The sequence below is a fragment of the Sciurus vulgaris genome (genome assembly GCF_902686455.1).
Source record: "Sciurus vulgaris genome assembly, chromosome: 6".
NCBI lineage: Eukaryota > Metazoa > Chordata > Mammalia > Rodentia > Sciuridae > Sciurus > Sciurus vulgaris.
In genome coordinates, this window is record NC_136466.1 from 35,537,000 (window position 1) to 35,562,569 (window position 25,570).

Genomic DNA, 25,570 nt, shown 5'->3' on the forward strand with positions numbered 1-25,570 from the left:
CAGTAATCATCTGGACTCATAATATTCTAAGCATCAAGGGCTTTTTAAGAATTTAGACCTGGAGAAAAACAGGCTTGGGAGTAAAGATGAGTGGGTTCGTGGAATTTCTCAGATTTGAAGTTACAATTTCTTTCCCCTTCCCTGTTAGTCTCAATTCTACCTATCTCTGTTTCTTCTGTTCTACCTAAAATCCTTAGCAGATGGTAGTCAGAAATAGGATCTTTGGAAAGTGATTAGGTCATGACAGTGGAGCTCTCATAAATGAGATTAGTGTCTTCATAAAAGAGGCTACAGAGCACTCCCTCACTCCTGTGGCAGGAGGGTACAGTGAACCAGGAAATGGGCCTTCAATACAAACTGAGTTTGTTGGCACTTGATCTTGGACTTTTGAGCCTCCAGAACTGTGAGAAACAAGTTTCTGTTGTTTGTAAGCCACCCAGTTATAGATGCTTGAACAGACTAAGATACCAACAGACCACAACCAGGTGGGTCACATGCATGTATGAGAAACCACAGGAGATGTGTATAACTGCTGTGAGGATATATGGTCAGAGCTGGCAGATGGTGCAGTTTTTCAAGAACACCCAGAAATCCAAACTGTTGCTTATAATCTCCCAATTCTAAATGTTTGTCAGCAAATTAACTAAATTGCAACTATCATGGTGGCCAGGTGAGTGGGGTTTTAGACTAGGATCTGGGCCCATTTTCCGTGGCAAGTGGCTTTAACATTGTGCTCTGCAAAGCTCAGGCTGCTGTTTTCTCAATGTGGGGACTGTGGCCACCTATGTCAGCAGTACCTGGGGACACAGGTCACCAAAATGACTCCCAGGCCTATTCCAGATCCCTGAGCCCACGTCCTAGGGTGGGGTTCAGAACACTGTCTCTGACAAAGTGTCACAGTGGTGGTTCCTTTACCTGCTGGATTTGGCTGGTTGGTGGGGCCCCAGGCATCCCAGACGTCCAGAACTGTCAAGCCCTAATCAGTGTGTTAAACCAAATTTGACCTGAGGATGCCTCTGTATTTGAGTCCTCGCGTATTGAACCATAACCTAACTTAGTACGTAAACTACCAGAAAACCTAACTAGGAATCCACTCTTGTAATAAACAGCTGAATCTCAGCCAAATCACAGGTGCTGTCAATCACAGATGGCCAATTGATTCAAATAAGGCAAATAGTGAACTGTCACCAATTAAACTGTCTCCAAACCTCACTCCCATTTTCTGTCCAGAGTGCCCTCTGACTCTGTTGCCTCTAGGAGTTCTTTGAACCTGTTCTGGTTCTGAGAGCTGCCTGATTCACCCATCATTTTTTTCTCAATTAAGCTCTATAAAATTTAACTTGTGTAAGGTTTGTTCCTTGTAACAGGTGTCATATCTGGAATTTATATGACACAAGAATTCTTTTAGAGAACAACTCTATCTGATAAATAACATTAGATGCCAATTTGGAAGAGGGAGGCATTGAACCCACAGCAGCCAGAGTGATCTTCATCTTTTTGAGAATGATCCAATTGTGTCACTTATATTCTTCCACCCTCCAGCAGCTCCCTGTACACCCCAGAGTCCAGTCCCCATCTGAAGATGGCCTGAGGTCCTTGCTCTCTGGGTCCTTCAACATTTCTGCTGTCATTCCCCAACATTCCTCTTTCCCATTTGCTCAAATGTCACTTTCTCAGTAAGGCCTTCCTTGGCCTCCCTGTGTAATGTAGCCCCTCCAAACTCTCTCCTCTCTTTGCTTTATTTTCCTTCCTAGCCCTTATACCAACATTATATCTAGGATGTTTTGTCCCTACTGCATCCCTAGTAGACAGTGCCTAGCACAGACTAGACTTTGAATAGCTCTTTGTGGATCAAATAAATGACAATATGGCAGTTGTTCTGCCTCAGGGCCTTTGCATGGTTGGTACCAGAATGCCCAGAATGTCCTTTTCCCTAGTTAAACCTCTGTTTGGTCACTTCTTACCACTCAGGTGTCTTTAATCTTGAAGAGATTTACCTACTATCTCACCTCCCAGTCCTTCTTTATCACTATTTTATTTCCTTTTCTCTTAAATTGAGATATGATAATTCAGATAACATACAAGTTTACATAACATAAAATTCACAATCTTAAAATGTAAAATCAGTGATTTTGAGTTGTGCAACCATTATTACTACCAAATTCCATAATATGTCCACAATCTACACACAAAGAAAGTCCATTCTCATCAGCAGTCATTCTTCAGCCTCCTGACCCAGTCCCTGGCAATCATTAACTAATTCTGTTTCTGAATTTGCTTGTCCTGGTTGTTTCCTATAAATGGAATCATACGATATATAACCTTTTGTGTCTGGCTTCCTTTATTAAGGATAATGTTTCCAAGGTTCATCCATATTGTAGCATGTATTAGAACTTTCCTTTTTATGGCTAAATAATATGCCATTGTATGACTACAGCACATTTTGTTTACCCATCCACTCAGTAATATGCTTTTTGTTGGCTGGAATTGTGGCTCAGTGGTAGAGCACTTGCCTGGCATGTGTGAGGCCTTGGGTTTGATCCTCAGCACCACATAAAAATAAATAAAATAAAGATATAAAAATATTTTTAAAAATATGCTTTTTGTTTTCATTCCCCATGAAAACATGTCTGTTTTCAACATGTTTCACATGTTGTTATTTGTGTATAAGTTTGTGTGTGAATGTGTATTTTCATTTCTCTGGGGTATACATGGAGTGGAATTTCTGGACCACAAGGTAATATTTAATTTTCTTTAGCACTTGTATTACTTTTTGAAATTAATACTGGGATCGCTTGTTTATTTCTTACATCTGTTGTGTCTGGGACTAGTGTGAAGTGGCTTGCCTCTGATGCAAAATTAAACAGTGCCAAAAATCTCAGTCATCCTTATAAATAATATTTAAAATTTTTAATTGATGCATTATAATTGTACATATTTATGGTCTACGGTGTGATAATTTGATATACCTATACAATGTGCAATGATCAAAACAGAGTGATTAGCATGTCAAAGACGAGGTCAATGTGCTAGAGCCTGAAGCAAAAGGGAATGTTTAATCCTGATTTTAAAATGTTGATATTTTGTTCATGGATTTTTTTGCTTTAAATTGATTCTTTAAAAATTATTACATTTAAATGTTATTAATCTTGATGACTGAGTTTTTGACACACCATAATAAATTTTGCACAGAAGGTGAGTAAGGTCCCTTGCACCCAAGTCCCCTTTTGGGTTTCATCTCCAGCACACTCAGCAGGCTCTCCAAAGTGTAGCTCTGGCTGACGGCAAGGATTGCTTCTGAGAGGGTACATGGTTAGTTTTGACTTCCGGGCGGCTCTCATGCTGTGAGACCTGCCCTCAGCCTCAGGGAGGGCTGCATAATGGGAAGGAGAGAATAGTTTCCAGGGCATCTTGGGGGAATACGGACACAGGTAGGTTGGTGCTGGGTGAGGGAGGAGGAGCTGAGGCAGTGGATGCCATGTAACGCCTAGCATTCGGCCTGGAAAAGCTGACGGTAGTTTTAGAGTCCAGGCGGCCTAAACTGCCCTTCAGGAGTGTTAAAGATTTAATAGGGGGTGACCGAGGGTGAGCGCCCCCTAGTGACTCTGAGTAACACCCCCTGGGCCTCTGTGAGCCTCCAAAGCAACCCAGGTGCAGGAGACGACAAAACGGTCAGTAATCAGCATAAATATTTTAATGTAGGATAAATATTTTAAATATTTTAATGGCTGGGCTTCTGTTTTTGCAAATTAATTTTTACTGAAAATTTGGCAAAAGTAGAGAGCAAAAGTCTCTGGTGTCTGTCACAGAAAGATACCACCAAGAGGACTGGGTATTGACACAAACTTTTGGGAAAGTAATTTGTCAACTTTTATTCAAATATAAAACCTACTTCTTTGGTGCTATCACTGCATTTAAAAAATCACACCTACTTTCCATTGAATTAAATATAGAGTGTGGTAGGAGACACATTATATTTTAGTCTTGTTTAGGTGTTTAAATAAACTAACCCCTATCCTGTTATTCTCACCTACCCAACCTATCCCGTCATTAATAGAAGAATGACTGAATACTTTGAGGGTTACTCACACTTGGAAAAAAAAAAAAAAAAAACTGAGCTGGATATGGTGGTACATACCTGTAATCCCAGTGGCTTAGGAGCCTGAGGCAGGAAGATCACAAGTTCAAGGTCAGTCTCCTCAACCTAGCAAGACCATGTCTCAAATAATAAGTAAGAAGGACTGGGGACATAGCTTGGTGGTAGAGTGCCTCTGGGTTCAATCCGCAGTCCCAGAGGAGGAGGGGAGCTTGAAATAGATCTGTATCTATTACCTTAACAAAAAAGAGCAAGCTGTAATGTGTACTATTTGGTTAAAAACTGCTTTGCCCCTCTGCCTAACTATCTTCTCATCTGTATACGTTTATGTGAACAAGGAGAAAGATGGAAAAGGATACCATTAGGCTGCTAGTACAAATCACCTAAATGGTACAAGGGTAGGAGCAGAGGAGTGGTGTCAGTTCTTCTGTGTCAGAGCCTTGGGTTTCAGCACCAACTTTTTCCTCACTGCCAGCCTTCTTCCCGTTGATCCCCAACCCACTTCTTTAATACATTTCTACCACTTAGGCTTTATCCACCCATCCATGAATCTATGAATCGGTTCATCCTCTCAGACAAGCCTCCTTCCTCACTTGTCCTTTGCTGGCCACCCTGTCCTCAGCTATTCCTTCTCTTTTCCACCTGGCACACTGACCACAGGGTTATCTTTCTGGAAAACAATGTGATCTATCAGGGACCACGACTCTTCAGTAGCTCCCAAGGACTTAGGGGCTCAGAGCCTATTCCTCTACATGTACCAGTCACCTACTTTGCTTCCCATCTTCTCACTCTCTATAGTGGTTTTTTTTTTTTTTTTTTTTTTTTTTTTTGCGGTGTTGGGGATCGAACCCAGGGCATTGTGCTTGCAGGGCAAACACGCTACCAACTGAGCTATCTCCCCAGCCCAGTGGTTTGTTTCTTAACTGTCTCACAAAGGCCCATATGCTGAAAGCTTGGTTGCCATCACGTGGCACTATTGGGAAGAGGTGGAACCTTTAGGAGTTGGGGCTTATTTGGAAGGAACTTGGGTTATTGCCAAGAACCCTTGAAAGGGATACTGGGATTCCTAGGGCCTTCCTCTCTTCTGTTTCCTGGCCGCCATGAGGTGAACAGGGTTCCTCTGTCTCATGCTTCCACCATGATGTATTACTGCCTTTCCACTAAGCCTAAGCAATGCCAAGCAACCATGGGCTGAAACCTCTGAAACTGTGAGCCAACACACATTTCCTCTTTAAAATTGATTATTTCAAGTATTTCTTCACAGCAATGGAAAGCTGGCTGACATACACATACACCTGCCATTTGGCCATAGGACATTTCCCAGAGCTCTTTGAAAGATAATTTTGCTGGGTATAAGAGTCTAGGTTGACAGGTTTGTTTCTTCTTTTCTGTCTTACTTTTCCCCTATATCATTGCACTGCTTTCTAGTTCCAATGTCTCCTATGAGAAATCAGCTGTTAATGTGATTGGGATTCTCTTACACATAAGTCATTTTTATTTTGGTGTTTTCAAACTCTTTTCTCTGATGTCTATATATGAATGTCTTTGAGTCTATCCTAGTAGGAGTTTGTAGAGCTTCTTAAATGTAGAGATTAATGATTTTTATCAAATTTGGGAAGTTTTCAGCCATTATATAAATTTTTTCCTGCTCCTTTCTCTCTTCCCTTTTCTTCTACTATTCCAGAACACTATGCAAATGTAGTTGAGATTAATGGCATCAACATTTTTATGAGATGATATTAATTTTTCTTTATTCTTTTTTCTCTTAGTTCTTCAAATAGCATAATCTGTATCGATCTATCTTCAAGTTTGCTGATTCTTCTGCCAGTTCAAACCTGTTGTGTAGCCACTCCAGTAATATTTTTCCATTTTAGTTATTGTATTTTCAACTTCAGATTTCCATTCAGTTCTTTTAAAAATAATTTTATCTCTTTATCAGTATTCCCTATTTGATGAGACATTCTTATCATACTTCGCTTTATTTCTTTAAGCACAATTTCAATTAGTTCTTTAAACATATTTGTAATAACTGCTTCAAAGTCCTTGTATGTTAAATCTGGCATATGAGTCCTCTCACAGGCAGTTTGTGTTGCCTGCTTTCCCCCAATGCATAGTCAGATGTTCCTGTTTCTTTTCACGTCGTGTATTTTTTGGTTGGACACTGGACATTTTAGAAAATTTAGCAACTCTTTGATTGCCCCTTCCCCAGGCTAGTTGTCATTATTTCCTTGCTTATTTGTTGTTTGATGATTTAGTCGGACTATTTTCCTGAAGTTCATTTCTCCTGCAGTGTGAAACTTCTGATGTTGCTCTTAAGGCACAAATGTACACAGTCATCCTGGTAAAGACAGTGGTTTGAACAGGGTTCTCTTTGACCCTGTGCCTATCTCTCTGTTAGTTATTTGCTTTTGCTGTTATCATGTCAGTTGTTAAGTTCCACTGATTGCTAGATGATCGCTCTGCTCTTTACAACAATATCCTGGGACATAAATTGTTGTGAAGTTTGATCCAATTAAATGCAGGCTCCTTTTCAGGATAATTTTCCAGATAAATCTTTCAAATTCATTCTTCTTATCCAGGAGGATTCCTTGTGGCTGTTCTCCGCCCCCCCCACCCCCCCCTCCATAGTTGTCTTTGGTAAACCAGCTGGCTTATGGCTCAGCTTATTAGTCTTACGAAATTACTGGTTTCCTGTTAATTGCCTACCACCAAAATCTCTAAAGTTTCTGTGAGTCCTCTTAGGCTTGAACTTCCCTATACTTCAAATAAAGTCAGTTCCTTTTGGAGAAAGCTTAGGAACTGTTTGTTCTATGTCTTGCTTCCTCCTCCCCTCTTGATAAAATCTTTGAGTCTCTGCTCCATAGTAGGTATTAGGGACAGTGACCCTCTTTCTCAGAGGGATACCTTGCTTTCTGAGTGGAGCATTAAGTGGGGGTTGTAGCCTCTCATCTTCTTCTCTTTCTTTTCCCAGAACTGTACTTCCTTCTGAGTGAGTTGGGAAGAGAGTGATCAGGGTCCCCGTAGTCTCAGAATTAAATACCTGGGGCACAGCCTCCACTCTATGAATGGGAACTAAATTGGGGAAGGGAGCCGCTGACCCCTTACTTGTAATTACTTAGAATTTAGTCCTTGCAACACATAGCTGGGGGTAGGTGATAAATGCCAGCAGCTTGTCTCTTCTGTAGAGGTATGGTAGCCAGCGACTGGTAGCTATGAGTTCTCAGCTGTTCCCACCTGGAGCTGGAGCTTCTGTCATTAGTAAGGAAGTGGCCATGGTTCAAATGTAATAATGCTCACCGTTTTTTGAGTTTTAGTAGACTTTCTTAAGTTGAGTTTTCTTCATTTGCTCTATGCTCCTAAGACAATTTCCAGGGAAATTTTAAAAAGTAATTTTTACCACTTACCCTTGATTTTTTGAAGAGTTGGTTCATGGAGCTTCCTACACCACTATTCCAGAAGCGGAGGCTACAGACTCTGAGATTTCTGTTTCTGATTCCTAGAGGATATTCTTCATTTTCACTGACCTGAGGAATCTCACATGGCCCTCCCCTCCAAATCCTCTGTCCTCAGGACATTTCCCCTCTGTGTGACTGGAATGATATTATTTTGGAGGGAGATCACATTTGAGAGATAAATCTATCTTTTGCTGTTCCTGTTCTTCCTCTTTCCCATTTCCTTCCTCCTCATTCTGGGCACATAGCTCTGTCGCAAGGCCACAGGCCCTCTCAGGCTTGGAAGCTTCTAACATGAATTACTGTGGGTGTGTGTGTGTGTGTGTGTGTGTGTGTGTGTGTGTGTGTGTGTGTGTGTGTGTGGTGTTCGTGTTTGAACTCAGGACCTTGTGCATGTTAGGCAAGTGCCCTACTATTAAGCTACAGTCCCAGTTCCAAATCACTGTAATTTTGAGGGGTTGAAAATATGCTTGAATTGATTTTCAGATATGATTTAGAGAATCTTTTTAAGATTAAAGTTTTATTGAAGTATTACTTAAAATGATTTATAGTGTTAAAGGCTTATAACAGAAGCTGCTATCCCTTGTCTCCCCTTCCTTCCTTTTTCTCCCCTCTTAATTGCTCATTCTAACAGCTTTGTATACTACTGCTTCTTATACTTCCTTTTTAAAAATTCTCCATCTATAGTTACAGGATGGTCACACCTGCCAGCAAACTCTCAGTTCTGGCTTCTGCTGGAGTCCCTATCCTCCTACTTCCTCTACTCCACTCTGGGTGTTCTCCTGCTACCATCTAGCTGTCCCCATAGGACTGCCTGTTCTTTCTCCTTGTGTTGGATTCCATGATTGCTGATCCTCATCATCTTTCTTGATTTATTTCTCATTTTGGTGGCATGTATCTTTCTGTAGGAACACAATCCTTATACCAAGCATTGGCAAAGTTGTGTGGGGTGCTCCTGGACTGTGCTGGTGGTAGGCCAGTGCAGCCATCATGATATCATGGGTACCTTTTTGTATCAGAATATAAAGCATCCTCATTACAGCTGCAGATGGTTTACTTAAATCAGTTCCTATTTATGGACATGTGAGTTGTTTCCAATCTTTTGTTGTCAAACAGTGCTGCAATGAATAGCCTTATGAAGATGGATAAATATGATGGTTAGATACAGCACTAGAGGTGAAGTAGCCACATCACAGCATTTATGTATTCGTAATTTTGATGGAAACTCTTTGGCTACTGTGTATTCCCCCAAGTGGAAAACTTGATGCCCAAGGTGGTAGTATTGAGAGGTGCCATAGAACCTTTAAGAGATGGGGTCTAGTGGGAGGCACTTAGGGAGATTCAGGACCCTACTCTCTCTCTCATGTGACCCCTTGGTAGTTCTCATTGGAGATTCCTTTCTCTGGCCAATTGTTTGAAATGTGATTGCTCACTCCCCGACGTGTACTCCCATCATTGCAATCTGCCCTGATGTGACACAGCCAAGGGGCTCCTTGCCAGAACTGAGTGGATGCAGTGCCATGCCCTTGGCCCTCCAGAACTGTGAGCTAATTAAACCTCTTTACTTAATAAAGTTAACTGCTTCTGGTGTTTTGTATAATGATGAAAAGCTGACTAATAGACTGCCAAATTCATGTCCATAGGTATGTATCAATTTACGTGGCAAACAGCAATGCACAGAGAACTAGAGGTGGCTACCTTCCTGAGATAAGTTGCTGGTCACAGTGGAGATGCCCTGCTATGGTCTGAATGTTGTTGTAACTCCAAAATCTATATATGGAACTTAATCCCCAAGGGGTCTTTTAAAAGAAACAAAAGGGAGTGCCTTTGCCTCTTCTGTCATATGAGGACACATAGAAGGTGGGATGACACTTTCATGAGGAATGAATTCTCATCTGATACTGACTTGCTGGTACCTTGGTCTTGAACTTCCCAGCCTCCAGAACTGTGAGCAATAAATTTCTGTTGTTTTTAAATTACTCAATCTAAGATATTTTTCCAGAACAGACTAAGATGCACCTTCTCATAAGGAACTGATGGAGTAGGGAGTTTCTGGTGAGTAGCAATGTTGGGGTGGGGCAGGGGCTTCAGAGGATCCATGGATTAATCATGTGAAAATGAGTTGATTCTGGTCCTCAGCCAGGCCCAGAGCCCCGAAGACAAACCCCAGTGCAGCTCTGATTCTGGAGGCTACTAAGAGAGAGTACTTGGTAACAAAGACAAGACCACAACTGTTATGGTTTAGATATGAGATGTCCCCCTAAAGCTCATGTGTGAGACAATACAAGAAGGTTCAGAGGAGAAATGATTGGGTTGTGAGAGTCTTAACCCTATCTGTGATTTAATCCCCTGATAGGGATTAAGTGAGTGGTAACTGAAGTGGTAGGGTGTGGCTGGGGGAGGTGGGAATTGGGTGTGGCATTGGGTATCTATTTGTACCTAGTAAGTGGAGTCTCTCTCTCTCTGCTTCCCCATGATGCGAGCTGCTTCCCTCTGTCACGCTTTCTGTCATGATGTTCTGCCTCACCTTGAGCCCCAAGGAATGGAGCCGGCCTTCTATGGACTAAGACCTCTGTAACCATGAGCCCTCAAATGAACTCTTCCTCCTCTATAATTGTGCTGGTTGGGTCCTTTTAGTCACGGCAGTGAAATAGCTGAATAAATCAACTGCCATGTTCCCTCCCTGGTGCCTGCAACATGACTGAATTAGGAAGCTCCAAACCCTGAGCTGTGTGTCAATTTGCATCACCTGTCACCGTGCTGGGCCTCGGGACAGCATTCTCAGGCCCCATTTTTGCTGTTGCCACTTGTCTCAGCATTGCAGCCGCTGCCCTGTGGAGCCCCTGTGGACTTTCCCTTCTGGCTAGACATAAGGACTGGAGACAGGATGACAGGAGGACAAAGGCACCTTTGCAGGGAAAGGCCATGAGTCCTGGATGTGGCTAAGGGACAGACCATGTGGCTATGAGCAAGGCCTACTCTTTTCTGGCCTCCAAGGCTACACAGGAGAAAGGGTACAATGATCTCCACTTGGGTGGAGACTTCTGGGTCGATCTTCTGAGGGAACTTACTCTTCTTGGTTTTACCAGGGCCTGGCACAAGCAGTTGCTCAGAGAAGTAGAGAACAATTTTGAGGGCCTCTTGGATGGTCCTTAAGTACAAACATACTTAGCCTGAGTTCCCTCAACACTGTGGTTTCTACAGGTCTGGCTGTAGGCTGCCTCCTCTTCCTGCTCTGGACCCTCTTGCAGTTGGGGGTGAGCCCTGGAGAGACTAGGTCTCACCTTTACATCTTCCCCTGATGCCTGTTCTATGCTAGGTCTCTGAAGGGCTGACAGGCATTGATGAGAGGGCTTCTGTTGTAGCAGAGATACCAGACCTGATTATAAAATGAAATTATAAGAACATTATGATCAAGAACCAATGTCTGGGTAAAGGGTTAATTTTAACCCTCTCCTCTGTCAGCCTGGGTGCTAGGGCTAATTAACCATGGGTCCCTATCCATTGAATTATAAACTCTCTAGGAGTCTCCCTTTCAAAATGTAAAGCCTGTGACAGGTGCCTGTAAAAAGGGTCATTTCATCTTATACTTTGAAACTTTCCAAACTCTGTGGGAATGTAGCTACATCACTAAATTGCTAGACCAGTTAACTGCTGTCTAAACTACAGCCTCGTTGACTTAGTTCTTAGAAATCTCTCTTTGGGAGATAAACTCAAGTCACCTTGAGTCTGTGAAGGCCACTTCACAATATCACTCATAGATGTTTTACTGTTTGTTTTACACTTGTGAACTACTTATGGTAAAATCTCTGTGTATGGTCTCTGGCCATGTAGACCAAGAATTCAAACCCACCAATGTCATAATGGTTAAGAAATGATGTCAAATTTTCTTATAAAAGCCCCATGCAACTTCAACTCGGGCCCAGAACTGCAGAGCACTAGCTCATCTGGGTCTGCCAGCATACATAAACCTGAGTTCTCCAACTCTCCCTGTGATGTCTGGTCCCTTGCTGAGGAGTGACTTTCATGACACTATCAGAAACTGTTTCAAGAAGACAGTCCTGCACCTGAAATTGCAGCTTTGACTAGATTGACAAAGTGGAGAACAGCAGTACCAACAGCGTGTGCAAGACCAGAGGAGTGGAAAAGTGCACACCGTTTCCTTTGAAATGGGGTTGGTGAGACCAGGCCTTATCTTTCACAAATGCTGATAGGATTTGACCTGCCTCTCCATCTAACTCCTGACGTTTCAATCTCAGTGGGCCTGTACTGTTTTCTTATGTTTCCCACAGCTGGGAAGGAGGTTGCTGATGGGGAGGATTGAGTTGGGGCCTTGGCCTCTAGGGCAGGAGTGGAGAAGCAAGGCTATGGGGAGGCATTTTGAGGCTGGCCTTGGAGAGAGAGCTAAGATGTTAGGCCTGGGTGAGGAACTGCCTGAGGCAGGGAGAGGGCATCTTGGCCAGTTGCCCCCAGGCCTCCCAAGCTCAGGATTCCAGAGTTTCCTCATAGGCCCCTGAACCAACTAACTCAGGAGTAAGGAGGTAGAACCAGGTGATTAGCATGGCCTTGTCTCTTGGGATGGCGGGGGAACCCCCTGTCTCCTATTCCTGCAGCTGGAGCAGGAGACTGTCTCCTCTGGTTGAAGGTAGGCTCTGGGTATTGGTCTTGTACCTGCTAAGCCCACCCTAACTATATACTGCTTACCTCAGATACTGACAGGCAATACTTGGTATGACTGGGAAGCAGGGACGGTCCCTGGTGACATCTGAAGGGAGTCTTTTCTAATGTTGCCCGAGGGATGCCAGGAACTGAGAGATAATTTTGGGTAGGGATGGGGAAATGAGGAGATGACTCTAGATAGCTCATGGAATTCTTAAGACTTCTTGGGTTTGGTCCCAACAGTCCCACTTCAGGCCCCCATTGGGAGTAGGACATCGAGCGTGGAGGGGCAGGGAGCCTGGGCTCAGCTCAAGCCACTTCCTGCTCTGTCACCCAGCCGTCTGTACTTCTTGCCCTTTCTGTGGTCTCAGGTGGAAAAGGGGACAGTTGATTGTGCACGGAGCAGGTTCCGATTCAACCCTAATATAGCACTGCCACACCTCTGCCAGGGTTCTGGCTCCTGGGTCCTTCTGGGGCCTTATTGAGGTCCTGGTTCATCAGGCACAGTTTTCTGAGTTGAATGAGGCACTCATAGCTCCTGGTTATCTTTTCTCTGCCTGTCCCCCAGATGGGACCCAAGGCCAGGACAGTCAAGTCTCATTCTGGATGGGTCCCAGCCATTGAAGGGCCTAACATGGGCAGGAACCAGGTAGGGTGGGCCAGTGCATCTCAACATTCCATCTACTTCCCACACCTGCATCCATACCCAGCAGTCCTTGACCAGCAGAGAGGATGCATATTGCACTCCATGACTTTCTGACTAGGTGAACTCATCACAGGCCAGGTGGGGCCTCAGCTGCTCCACAGCTCATTTGCTTCCTGTTTCAGTATCTGACGGACTAGAAATACAGACTGGGTAAGGATTGTGGGGCAGCCTCAATTGGTTTTATCATCACCCTCTCTGTACAAGAGGCATTTGAACACATACAGGGCAGTTGGTATCCATTCACCAAAGGTTTACTGAGCGCCTAATATGCACCAGGTTATGTCAGCATGACATGGGGGTCTATGGATAGGAAATGGCCACCACACCCTACCCTTGAATGTCAGCTACAATATTCTGGGGGTTGAGTTGACCTGTGTCTTGACCGAATACTACCTAAGGCCCAAGGGTCAGTGACTCAGTGTGGACATGGATATCCAGGATTTATGAAACTGTGTTTATACCAACTAAAGTTTACAAGGGAGCTAGGCAACAGGATTATTGTCAACTTTATGACCCAAGTGTGTCCTGCTGGCCTGTTTCACAGCTATGTCCTGCTGACCTGTTTCACAACAGTCACCAGAAAGTTATCCTGATACCAGCAGGATCCAGAAAGGGAAGGGTGCGTGGGGCTGCAGAGACAAGCCCATTGGGAGGGACAGGGTAGCAGTCCATCAGCAGAATGGCAGGGGCCACTGGTAGGCTCTAAGTTTGTATAGGCATAATTCACATTATGTCACGATGCCTGCTCCCAACCAACTGGCGACAAACTGTATGGACCTGTGTGGTGCATGTCACTCAGCAAGATAACAAGATTGCATTTGCTCCATTCTCTGGGATAGCACCATGTCCTTTTCCAGGATGGACAGACTGACTGGCAACATGGCCTTCACTGTCCTTAAGGCAGGGTGTTGCCAAGGCATGTGCCACCCACATGTCTGGGGGCCCTGTCTGGTCTGCCAGGGCTGAAGTCCCACAAAAGATTTCCAGTGCCCATGTGGCTATTGTGGTGGGCACCAGGCCACAAGGTCTCGGTTTGCAAAGTAGTGAGGCACTGCTTCTGCCTCCGCCAATTGGGCCATTTGAGGCAGGGCTATGGATGGCCTCTGCTGGCTCCATCTCTTCCTCCTTCTTCAGCTCAGGTCTTCTCATGTCTTTCCCAAAATAGAAGATCTGTGGATTTAAACATGCCAGAAAGTGATGAGGGTCCCAGCCCTGATTACTCCCCAGCACAGACCACCTTCATGGCACACCAGAGGATGTTTGGCAAATCTTTTTGACTCAGCCCATTGCTGTGACTCATTTCTGATCTCCATTCAGTTGTGTTAACAAGCAGAACAAACAGGAGATGGTGTGTATATTTTGCATTCTGGCGTAAAAATATGGACAGAGAGTTCGGGGCCCTGGACACATATCTTGACTGCCCAAAGAGGCAACCACTAGCTATGAGTGGTCATGGACTTACTCTAACCCTTGAGTTCTGTCCCAAACCCTATGAACATGGGCTGATTCTGCCCCCTGTGTATGGGCTGGACAAGCCTCCAGGAGGCTGATAATCAGGTATCTCAGAAGCCCCTCAGTCATCTCCCAAGTAGCCCAACCCCTCCCTCTACTCACCCCCCATGCCCCATCCTGGCTCAAAGACTGACCTTAGAGATTTCCACCTTTCTTTTTCTGTTTGGTTTTCTGGGCTCTCACTTTCATAAGAAGCCAAATAAAGACCTAGGCAGAAAAGGAAGTGAAATTATATAATTATGTGCAAATATCCTGTGAACCTTTTACCAATTTCCCCCCAATAGTAACCACTTGCAAAATACAGTATAGTATAGGTTAGACCATTCCTTGACGATGCTGTGAAAGCAATACACATTCAGCAGAAACTGCACTTTGAATTTCAAATTTGAATCTTTTCCCTGGCTAGTGATATGTGGGAAGATCTCACTTGAGATACTGGGCAGTATCACAAGGAGAACAATCAGTAGTCAATAGTGCATCATAGTCAATGAATTATACAAGCTATTCCCACACTATTATAAACAAGCTTTGTGTTAGATGATCATGCTCCACTGTGTTCTGAGCACATGTAAGGTGAGCCAGGCTGAGATATTATGTTCAGTGGGTTAAGTGTATTCGGTGCATTTTAAAAAATTTATTAATTTTATGTTTTGTTTAATTTTGTTTTAATTAGTTATACATGACAGTAAAATGCACTTTGATACATCATATACAGTGGAGTATAATTTCTCATTTTTCAGGCTATACTGGATAGCAGACATTATTCAGTGAATTTTTGACTTAAGAATATTTCTAATGTAGACTGGGATGTAACTCCATAATAAAATGGGGAGCACCTGTGCAGCATATATCATAACTGGGATATTGACTCTGATACATAACATTTCCATTGCCACCAAAGGATCCCTCCTGTTGACCTTTTACAGCCACACCTACTTCCTTCCTAGCCCCACCCTTTTCTTAACCCCTGCAACCACTGATCTATTTCCATTTCTTTTATTATTTCAAGAATGTTATATAAATTGAGTCATATAGTACGTTACCTTTTGGGATTGGCTTTTTTCCACTCATCATAACTTTGGCACTTTATCCAGCCTATAGCATGTATTAGTAGTTTCTTCCTGTTTGTAGCTGCATAGTACATGATAAGGATGTATCACAGTTTGTTTAACCATTCACCCACTGAAGGGTATCTGGGTTGTTTCTAGTTTTTAGTCATAACAAATAAAGCTGCTCTAAACCTTGTTGTACTGATTTTTGCTTTTATGTGACCATGAGTATTCATATGTCTAGAATTAAAAAAATGGTCAAGAGTGCAATTGCAGGGGCTGGGGTTGTGGCTCAGTGGTAGAGTGCTTGCCTAGCATGTGTGAGGCACTGGGTTTGATCCTTAGCACCACATACAAATAAATAAAGGTATTGTGTCCATCTACAACTAAAAAATTATTTTAAAAAGTGTAATTGCAGGGTCATATAACTTACATATTTAGTCTTATAAAATGTTCTACCTAGCTCTGTACAAATGTTCCTTGATTTAGGATGGGGTTAATCCCAATAAGCCCTTTGTAAGGTGAAATAATTGTAAGTAAAAAGTGCATTGAACATACCTAATCTACTGACCATAAAAGCTAAGCAACACAGCACACTGTAGAGTCTAGGGTGTTTTCCCTCAGGATCACAGGGCTGACTGGGGGCTAGGGTTCACTGCCCTGCCTAGCATCTCAAGAGAGTATTGGACTGCATATTGCTAGTCCAGGAGAAGATCCAACTTCAAAATTTGAAGGATAATTTCCATAGAGTGATACTGTTCTCACTGTAAAGTTGAAACCAAACCGTTGTAAGTTGGAGATAGTCTGTATCCTGAACATTTTCTCTTGTCTCCCTCCCCAAAGTTTTAGAGTTTTACATTTTACATTTAAGTCTGTGATCCATTTTGAGATTTTTTTTTTTATAAGGTCTTAGACTTCAGTTATGGTTCATTTTTGGTTTCTGGATGTTCAAATGCTTCAGCACAGTTTGCTGAAGGCCTATCTTGACTCCATTCAATTATTTTTGCACTTCTTTTAAAAACCACTTGAGTACATTTGTGTGGGTCTGTTTCTGAGTCCTCTATTCTGCTGCACTGATCCTTATGTCTGTCTCCTCTCCCAATATGACACTGTCTTGATTACTGTAGATATATAATGTCAGCCTTAATATCAGGTAGATTGATCCCTCTCACTTCATTCTTTTTCAAAATCGTTTTAGTTATTTTAGTTCCTTTGCCTTTCCATATATATTTTAGGATAGTTGTATCTACATGTTATAAAAAATCTTGCTGGAATTTTGATAGGATTGCATTAAAACTGTATTTAAATTTGGGCTGTTATTTTCTTTTCTTGCCTTATTACACTAACTAGGTCATCTGTCACTGTGTTGACTAACTGGGGAACTTGCCTTGTTATTCATCTTAGGAAGAAAGCATTTAGTCTTTCACTATTAAATATGATGTTATAAGGTTATTTGTAGTTGTAATTTATCAAGTTGATAAATTCTACTCTATTACTATTACCTGATAATTTTTTATTTACCATGAATGGGGGTAGAACTTTGTCAAATGCCTTTCTGCATTGATTGATATAATCATGTAATTTTTCTTCTTTATTTAATATAATAGATTACATCAATTGACTTTCAAACATTGAACAGTTTTGGTCATTGAACTCAGGGGCACTCAACCTCTGAGCTATATCCCCAGCCCTGTTTTGTATTTATTTGCTTAGTGCCTCATCATTCCTGAGGTTGGCTTTGAACTCTCAATCCTCCTGCCTCAGAGTCCTGAGTCGCTGGGATTACAGGTGTGCACCATTATGCCTGGCCACACGATTATTTTTATGTATTTCTGAATCATACTTGCTAATATTTTGTTACAGATTTTTGAATCTGCAGTCATGGGAGATATTGGTCTACATTTTATTTATTGCCCTGTCTTTGATTTTAATGTTAGGTAAATATGAAGTATTATAGTTTGACTGTGTTCCTCCAAAATTCATGTTGAAACTTAATCCCCAATGCAAAAGCATGAAGAGGGGGAGCCCCATGATTAGGCCATGAAGAGTCCACCTTCATGAATGGGATAACTGCCCTTATCTTGAGGAAATGAGTTCAGTCTTTTATCCACTTTCCGCCATGTGAGAACACAGCATTCATCCCTTCTCTACATCAGGATGCAGCAAGCTGTCATCTTGGAAGCAGAGAGCCAACTCTCACCAGATTGAATCTGTTGGCACCTTAAGCTTGGATATCCTGGCCTCCAGAACTGTATGAAATAAATTTCTATTCTTTTTAAAGCACCCAGCCTAAGATATTTTATTATATCAGCCTGAACTAAGAAAACTGGCTTCATAATATGAATTGGAGAGTTCCATTCTGTTCTACTTGCCAGAAGATATTTTGCAGAATTGAGTTTATTATTTTAAACATTTGGTGGAAGTCTTTAGTATAACCATTTGGGCCTGGAGATTTAATTTTTGGGAGGCTTTTAAATTGCAAATTTAATTTCTTTAATAGTTATAAAACTATTCTAATTATCTATTTTATGTCAAGTTGTGGCAGTTTTTTTTTTTAAAGGGATTGGTTCATTTTATCTAAATTATCAAATTTGTGTGTGTGGGATTGTCATAGAATTCTTTTTTATCTTTTAGATGTCTGCAGAGTCTTGTGATATCCCATGTCATTCCTTATATATTAATTTGTATCTTCGCTTTGCTTTGTCACAAGGTCCTTTGCTAGAGGATGACAATTTTGTTATTCTTTTTGAAGAACCAGCCATTTGGTTAATTTTCTTTTCCTGTTTCTATGTTTGCAGTGTCACTGAGTTCTGTTTTTTTTTTTTTTTTTTTCTTTTCTTTCTTTCTTTCTTTCTTCTTTTCTGCTGTCTTTGGATTATTTTGCTCCTCTTTTTCTAAATTTTTGGATTAGGACTTAGATTGATTTGAAACTTTTCCTTTTTTCTAATGTGTATATTCAGTGCTATAAAATTCCCTCTCAGTTCTGCTTTAGCTGTCCCCCACAAACTGTGTTTGTATTTTCATTCAGTTCAATTACATTTTTATTTCCCTTGAGTCTCTTTTGATCCATGAATTATTTAGAAGTATGTTTTTATTTTTTAAATATTTATTTATTTAGATACCAGGGAGTGAACCTAGGGGCATTCAACCACTGAGCCAGATCCTCAGCCCTTTTTTATTTTTTATTTTGAGACGGGGTCTTGCTAACTTGCTTAGGGCCTTGTTAAATTGCTGAGGCTGACTTTGAACTCCTGAACCACTGGGTATAGGTGAGTGATACCACACTCAGTTAGAAGTGTATTGTTTAGTTTCTAAGTGTGTGGGAGACTTTCCTGTGGTCTTATGTTACTGATTTCTAATTTGATTCCAACATGGTTGCAGAACATACTATTTATGATTTCAAATACTTGTGGTTTGTTTTATGGCTCAGGATGTAATAAATATTTATATTCTGGGCAATTGAAAAAAAATATGTGTCCTACTTTAGTGTATTGAGTGTTCCAAAAATGTTAAGTAGATCTTGTTTGATGGTGCTGTTGAGTCCTTTGTCTTTGCTAATTTTCTATCTAGTTGGTCTTGAAGTCTCAATTATACTTTGGGATTTTTTCTCCTTTCAGGTGTAACAGCTTTACTTTGCAAATTTTGTAGCTCTGTTGTTTGGCAGATATATATTTAAGATAGCTATATTTTCTTGAGGGATTGATCCTTCATTATTTTATAATGTCTTTCTCTGCTTCTGGTAAATTTTTTCTTCTGAGGTATAATTTGTCTGATATTAATATTGACACTTGTGTTTTTCCCTTGATTAATGTTTGCATGGTATTTTTCCATTCTTTACTTTTTAATATACTATATCATATTCAAAGTGAGTTTCTTGAAGATGACATATAGTTTGGAATTTAAAAAAAATCCTTCCTTGGAAGTTTTTTTTTTAAATCCACTAAGCCAACTTCTGTCTTTCACTCAGTATATTTAGACCATTTGCATTTAATGTAATTATTGATATGTTAGGGCTTAAGTCTGCCATTTTATTATTTATTTATTTATTCTGCCTTTTCTGTGTTTTGCTTCTCTGTTTTATTTTTCTTGTCTTCCTATTTGTTACATGAACAACTTTAAGAATTTCATTTTGATTTTCCTATAGTAAATTCCTGAAAAATATTTTCACTGGATACAAGATTCTAGGTTGACAGTATTTTTCTTTCAGCATTTGAAAAATAGGCCACTGTCTTCTGGCCTCCATGGTTTCTGATGAGAGATCTGATATCATTCAACTTGTTTTCCCCCCATTGCTGTTCTTTCTCAGCACTTTCAAAATTAGTTTCTCCCTCCTGCTTTTCCTTCCTTCCTTCCTTCCTTCCTTCCTTCCTTCCTCCCTCCCTCCCTCCCTCCCTCCCTCCCTCCCTCCCTCCCTCCCTTCCTTCCTTCCTTCCTTCCTTCCTTCCTTCCTTCCTTCCTTCCTTCCTTCCTTCCTTCCTTCCTTCCTTCCTGTCTCTGTCTCTCTTTTTTTCTGGTTTTCAGAAGTTTGTGATGTGCCTTGGTAAGGGTTTCTTTGGATTGATTCTATTTGTGGTTCATTCAGTCTCTTAAATCTATCTGTAGGTTTATCTTTTCTAATTTTGAGAACTTTCTGGTGATTATTTCTTGAGTACTTTTTCAACAGTGCTGGGGTTTTGTCTCTATGTTCACTACTGACTCACTGCCAAGCACAAGCAGGGTCTCAAGAAATACTGCTTACTTAAGGAGTGAAGGAAATGTCCCTCCTCTGCCCTGAGATTTTGCCTGCCTCACATCTCATGTACCTTTGACACATTTTCTTGCCCAAGTTCCACTAAGAAGTGATTGGCTAATGACCAATCATCATCATAACTAGTATATTAGATTGAGGTTGGATACTTGCTCCCAGAGAAACCCAGGTCCTAACTCCTGTGACCAGAATGTTACGTTCTAGGGCAAAAAGGAACTTTGTAGATGTGATTAAATTAAGTTTCTGGGGGATGGGGAGATTATCCTGGATCATCTGATTGGGCCCTAAATGTGATAACAAGTATCCCTATAAGAGGGAGATCAAGGGAAACTTGATTATAGGTGAAAGAAGATGATGCAATGTTGGAAGCAGAGATTGGAGTGATGTGCTTTGAAGAAAGAGGAAGGGGCTGCAAGTCAAAAAATACAGGCAGTCACTAGAAAAAGGCCAGGAAATGAACCCCCCCACCGACCCTATAGCCTGCAGAAGAAACTAGCCCTGCTTGTCCCTTGATTTTAACTTAGTGAAACTGATTTTAGACTTCTAACCTCCAGAATTGCACAAGAATAAGTTTGGGGTTGTTTTGAGCCACCACCAAGTTTGTGGTGATTTGTTTCAGTACCAGTAGGAACCTAATCCAATTGTCCCTCCCTATCTTTGGTTTTTATTTTTTGAACTTTCAGTTACTCATGGTCAACCATGATCTGAAAGAATTAAATGGAAAATTCCAGAAACAAACATTTTATAAGTTTCAAATTGCATGCCATTCTGAGTAACATGAGATCTCATGCCATCCCACTTCATCTCTCCTGGTACATGACTTATTCTTTTGTCCAGTGTATCCATGTTACATATGTTGCCCACCTGTTATTCACTTAGTAGTAGTATGGTTTGGATATGAGGTGTCCCCCCAAAGCTCCTGAGTTTATTCAGAAGGTGAAATAATTCAATTATGAGAACCACAACCTAATCAGTGTACTAATCCATTTGATGGATTAATCATTTGAATGGACTGACTGGGTATGGTTGGAGGAAAGGGGTCACTAGTGGGATGCCTTTGGGGTTTATATTTTGTCTCTGGGTCCTCACTGTTCCCTCTCTGCTTCTGGATGCTATGATGTGAGCAGTTTTCCTCTACCATGCCCTGCCGCCATGATGTTCTGCTTCACCTTGGGTCTAAAGCAATGAAGTCAGGCGAACAGAACCTCTGAAACTGTAAGCCAAAAGAAGCTTTTCCTCCTCTAAGGTGTTCTTGTTAGGCAATTTGGTCACAGCAACAAAAAGCTGACTAACACAAGTAGCCTTTTTGGTTATCAGATCAACTGTCGTGGAATCACAGTGCTTGTGTTCAAGCAATCCTTATTTTACTTAATAATGTCCCTAAATCACAAGAGTAGGGGTGCTGGTAATTTGAATAAGCCAAAGAGAAACTGTAAAGTGCTTCCTTTAAGTGCAAAGGGGAAAGTTCTCCACTAAACAAGGAAAGTAAAATAAAATCATATGCTGAGATTGCTAAGGTCTGTAGTAGGAACAAATCTTCCATCTGTAAAATTGTGAATGAGGAAAAAGAAATCTGTGCTAGTTTTGCCATGACACTTTGCACTGCAAAAATTATGGCCACAGTGCATGATAAGATGAAAAAGGCATTATTTTTGTATATGTATATACAGTAAAAATACTGTACATATAGCGTTTGGATTTATTCACAGTTTCAGGCACCCACTGAGGATCTTAGAACATATACCCTGTGGATAGAGGGAAGTACTGTACACTCGCATTGATTGAGTATGGACCTGTGGGCTTTACCTCTTCCAACTCAAGTAATTCTCACATTGCCCTAGGAAGAAGGTTCTCTCATTACTCCACTTGGTAGAGGAAGCAGGTGAGGCTTAGAGCAAGTGAGACCTGAGTTTACACAGTCCTCTGTGTGAACCAGCCTGGGCTGGTTTATCCATTAGCTGTTCAGCTTCCCTTTTTGGTGGTGGTACTGGGGATTGAATTCCCAGGTACTTAACCACTGAGTCACATCCCCAGCCTTTTAAAACAATTTTTTAAAAAAATTTTGAGACTAACTTGCTTAGGCCTTGCTAATTTGCTGAGGCTGGCCTGTAACTTGCAATCCTCCTGCCTTGGCCTCCCAAGCTGTTGAGATTATAGGTGTACCACCATGCCCAGCTTGCTCAGCTTCTTGATGGGGGTTGGTGACTACAGATATAGGTAGAACTTCCTTCAGCAAGTTCCTGGCTCCAAAATATGAAACGTAAAATGGCAAAGTTGAAAGTATTCAAAGGTAAAATCATTAAAAAAGACTTCTCCCTAATTTTCTTCCCCGCCCCCTTTGGTGGGGCAGTGAATGTTCCCCAGACACAGATATCTGTCCCTTTGTAACACACTTGCCGGTAAGGATGAGCCAGGTCTCCTGTGTGCTGGAGTGGAAGGCAAATCCCAGGGTGAGTTGCTAAGCATGGGCCCATACTGCCCCCACAGGGAGATGGCCACCTGACAGCTGCCTTCTCTAGAGCTTGCGCTTTCTGAAAAGGGGATCTCAGGCTTACTACTTAGCAAATTTGCAAGCAAACTGGTTTGTAACAAATGATTAGGCAGGAATGTGTGTTTACTGGAGGGGATAGACAGACATTAATAGCATTCTGCAGAAAAGACATCTCACGTCATGTCAGTGTGCATTACACACCAAACCAGCACACGCTCACACACACATAACATGCACCAGCCATGGAAAGACCCAGAGTCAGTCCAGTGCTTCGCCATAACCATGTGAGCCCCAGTTCTTACTCTCACTCCCACTTTACTAATGAGAAAAATGGGGTAAGATAGACAGATGGTTCATATTTGCAATACCCAACAGTATCCAAACTATGTCCAGGGAGAAGCCTGGACCTGGGGGTTTTTGAGGCCCCAGCCCGTGGCTCCTGAATCTATCCTGTGTTCCTGAAGGGACAATTGGCCATTCAGGGTAATGCAGTCTTCTCGGCTCCATTTGGGGCCAGCATGTATAGATATAGGGCATTCCTGCTCAGAGTAGAAGTTCCTGCATGGTGACTACGAGGCCACCCAAGAGTTCCATGGCCTGAGGGAGTTAGGAAGGTTTTGGGGGTCACCTTACCATCCTCACTGAAGATGGGAGCAGTGTACAGGTAATGGGTGATGCTGGGGTCTTGCTCAAAAGGACATTCCACTTGTTTCCATGTGATGAACTCTCCAACCTGCTTGGCCAGTTCCAGAAATTTCTGCCAGGGTCACACAGAGACACAAAATGGAGGTAGTACCCACAGTGCTTTAAGTTTCCTGTGAGGGTGAGTGGCCAGCCCTGAGAAATTCCTTTCTCCCCACTTCTAGTGATCTCAGGGATTTGAGGAGGAACATGGGGCAATAGATGGCAGCATCACCCAGCAAGAAACCTTACTGTGAGAATTATCCCTCATATCTCCACAGCACCTCTCACCTCATATCAGCAGGAGTCAGTAGCCTTGGCTGACCATCTTTGATTGCATCTAGCAAGAGTGAGCATGATTTTATATGAATTTATTTTCATGGTTATTCCCTAGTTATGGCAAGTGAATACATGTTTGTTGATGTATAGAATGGTGTGAATACATTTAGGTAAATGTATTTAAGTAAAATTAAAGTAAATTCTTTTAAGTATAATTTTAGTTAAGTAAAATTTAAATATAGTAGTCCCTCAGTATCCTGGGGGGATTGTTTCCAGGATCACCCCTGCCCTGGGAATACCAAAATCTGCAGAGGCTCAAGGGCACAGTGTTTACATATAATGTACACATGTCCTCTTCTTAAACTTTAAATCATTTCCAGATTACTTATAATACTTAATACTATGTTAATACAATGCAAATAGTTACTGTTTAAGGAATAATGACCAGAAGACAGTCTACAAATGTTCAGACAGATGCAATTTAAAAAAAAAATTTTTGATCCACAGTTGCAGAATCCATGGATATGGAAGGCACACTGTAATGTGCATTTAATTTTAAAAAGCGTGCCAACTTTAAGAAGGATTTTAAATAAATAGCAGCACAAAGACAGCTCTGTGATACCCCTTGATCAGCCCTGGCAGCCATGTCTGATCCCTACTACCTGCTTCCCAAATCTGTGGCCACATGAGTTGCATTCTTATCCCAACCCCCAGCCTTGGTTTTGAGGACCAATTCAAGAAGGGCAAAAAAAAACCCAGGGGTTCCTATACTGGTTTGTGTGCTAGGGTCATCTGCAGAGTAGGCTCTCTGAGCCCCTACAGTCTCATCCATGTAGCCTCCAGCCTGGGCTGATCCCCAGGGGTGTAGCAGCTAGACTGGACCACCTGCCGGACTGGACTGAATTTTCCCCAAGCTCTGCTGGCCCTCAGGGGTGAGCAGACTGTGGGCAGCATGTGATGGGTCTGTAGGGGTGTCTGTGCAGAGGGCAGCTTCAGGCCAAAGAGCCCAGGCATGTGCTGTGGTACTCATCAGCAGGGGACACTCAGAGCCCTTGGTGGCTCATGCTGCACATCTCCTCCTCCTAGCCTCTCTGTGTGGCCATAGTTATGGTTGAAGCCCCATTTTACAGAGGGAGAGACTGAGGCTCATAAAGAGCAAGCGACTGGCCTAGGACTTACTGCTCCTTAGAGTTGGAGGCTGAGGGCTTTCACATCCATCTGTGTTCCTGCTGAGGCCACTGCTAGGGTGGGGTTGGTTCTCAGAAGAAGAAAAGTCCCTTTCTTCCTGTCGAGTGGGTGGTAACACAACCACATGGTGTGCTCTGTCTGTCTGACTCAGTGACCTCCTGCTGCCACTGCCCAGTGTTCCCCAGCCCACCATTCACTCTGATACGTGTGTGGGATGGGCCTACTTGGGACACAGCAATCAGCTGGCTTTGCTTCTGAGGCAGAGACTTGGGTACTGTGACAAAGTGAAGGATGCCTAGTCTGCTGCTCTGCAGGAGCCCTGAAGAGGTCACGAGGAGGGGACACTTGAGCTAACTGTGGTTTCTGTCAAGAAATCTTTCTTCTCTTCTGCCCACTCTGGCCTTTCACCCATGCTGCTCAGAGCCCCTCCTTTGGGGCCTTTCTTGGTCCTTAAGCACTGCGTGTTTGTGTAGCTCCTGTCGTAGCACCTTGTGGTTGTCACCCTGGGTCTAAGGGGCTATTTTTCTCACTGCCCTGGTGCTCCTCAATGGGCAAAAATGATTCTGCTTCACCCGTGCTGGGTATAAGCCCCAGCGCAGACGGCATCAACATGTGCATGGGCTTCAGTATCCCCTGCTGGTGGATGTGGGAGTGGGGAGACCTTGAGAACCACTACAATGTCTGCCTCAGGGTCCTGCATTAGTCTGACA

At 42.3% G+C, this 25,570-nt stretch overlaps 1 protein-coding gene across 4 annotated transcripts in view; it reads right to left on the reverse strand.

Annotated features, from left to right (window-relative positions):
- Positions 1-12,636: 12,636 nt before the first annotated feature.
- The window catches only part of RASGEF1C (RasGEF domain family member 1C), an 82,482-nt gene continuing 69,548 nt past the window's right edge, over positions 12,637-25,570 (reverse strand). For 3 of the 4 annotated variants that reach the window (XM_079144737.1, XM_079144735.1, XM_079144736.1), the window contains 3 exons: positions 23,346-23,469; positions 14,560-14,632; positions 12,637-14,083 (listed from right to left, as the gene is read on the reverse strand). In XM_079144737.1, coding sequence (XP_079000863.1) covers positions 14,059-14,083; positions 14,560-14,632; positions 23,346-23,469 — 222 coding nt within the window. In that variant the 3' untranslated portion in view covers positions 12,637-14,058. The remainder of the gene's footprint in view (positions 14,084-14,559; positions 14,633-23,345; positions 23,470-25,570) is intronic. The other variant, XM_079144738.1, reaches the window with a different exon arrangement.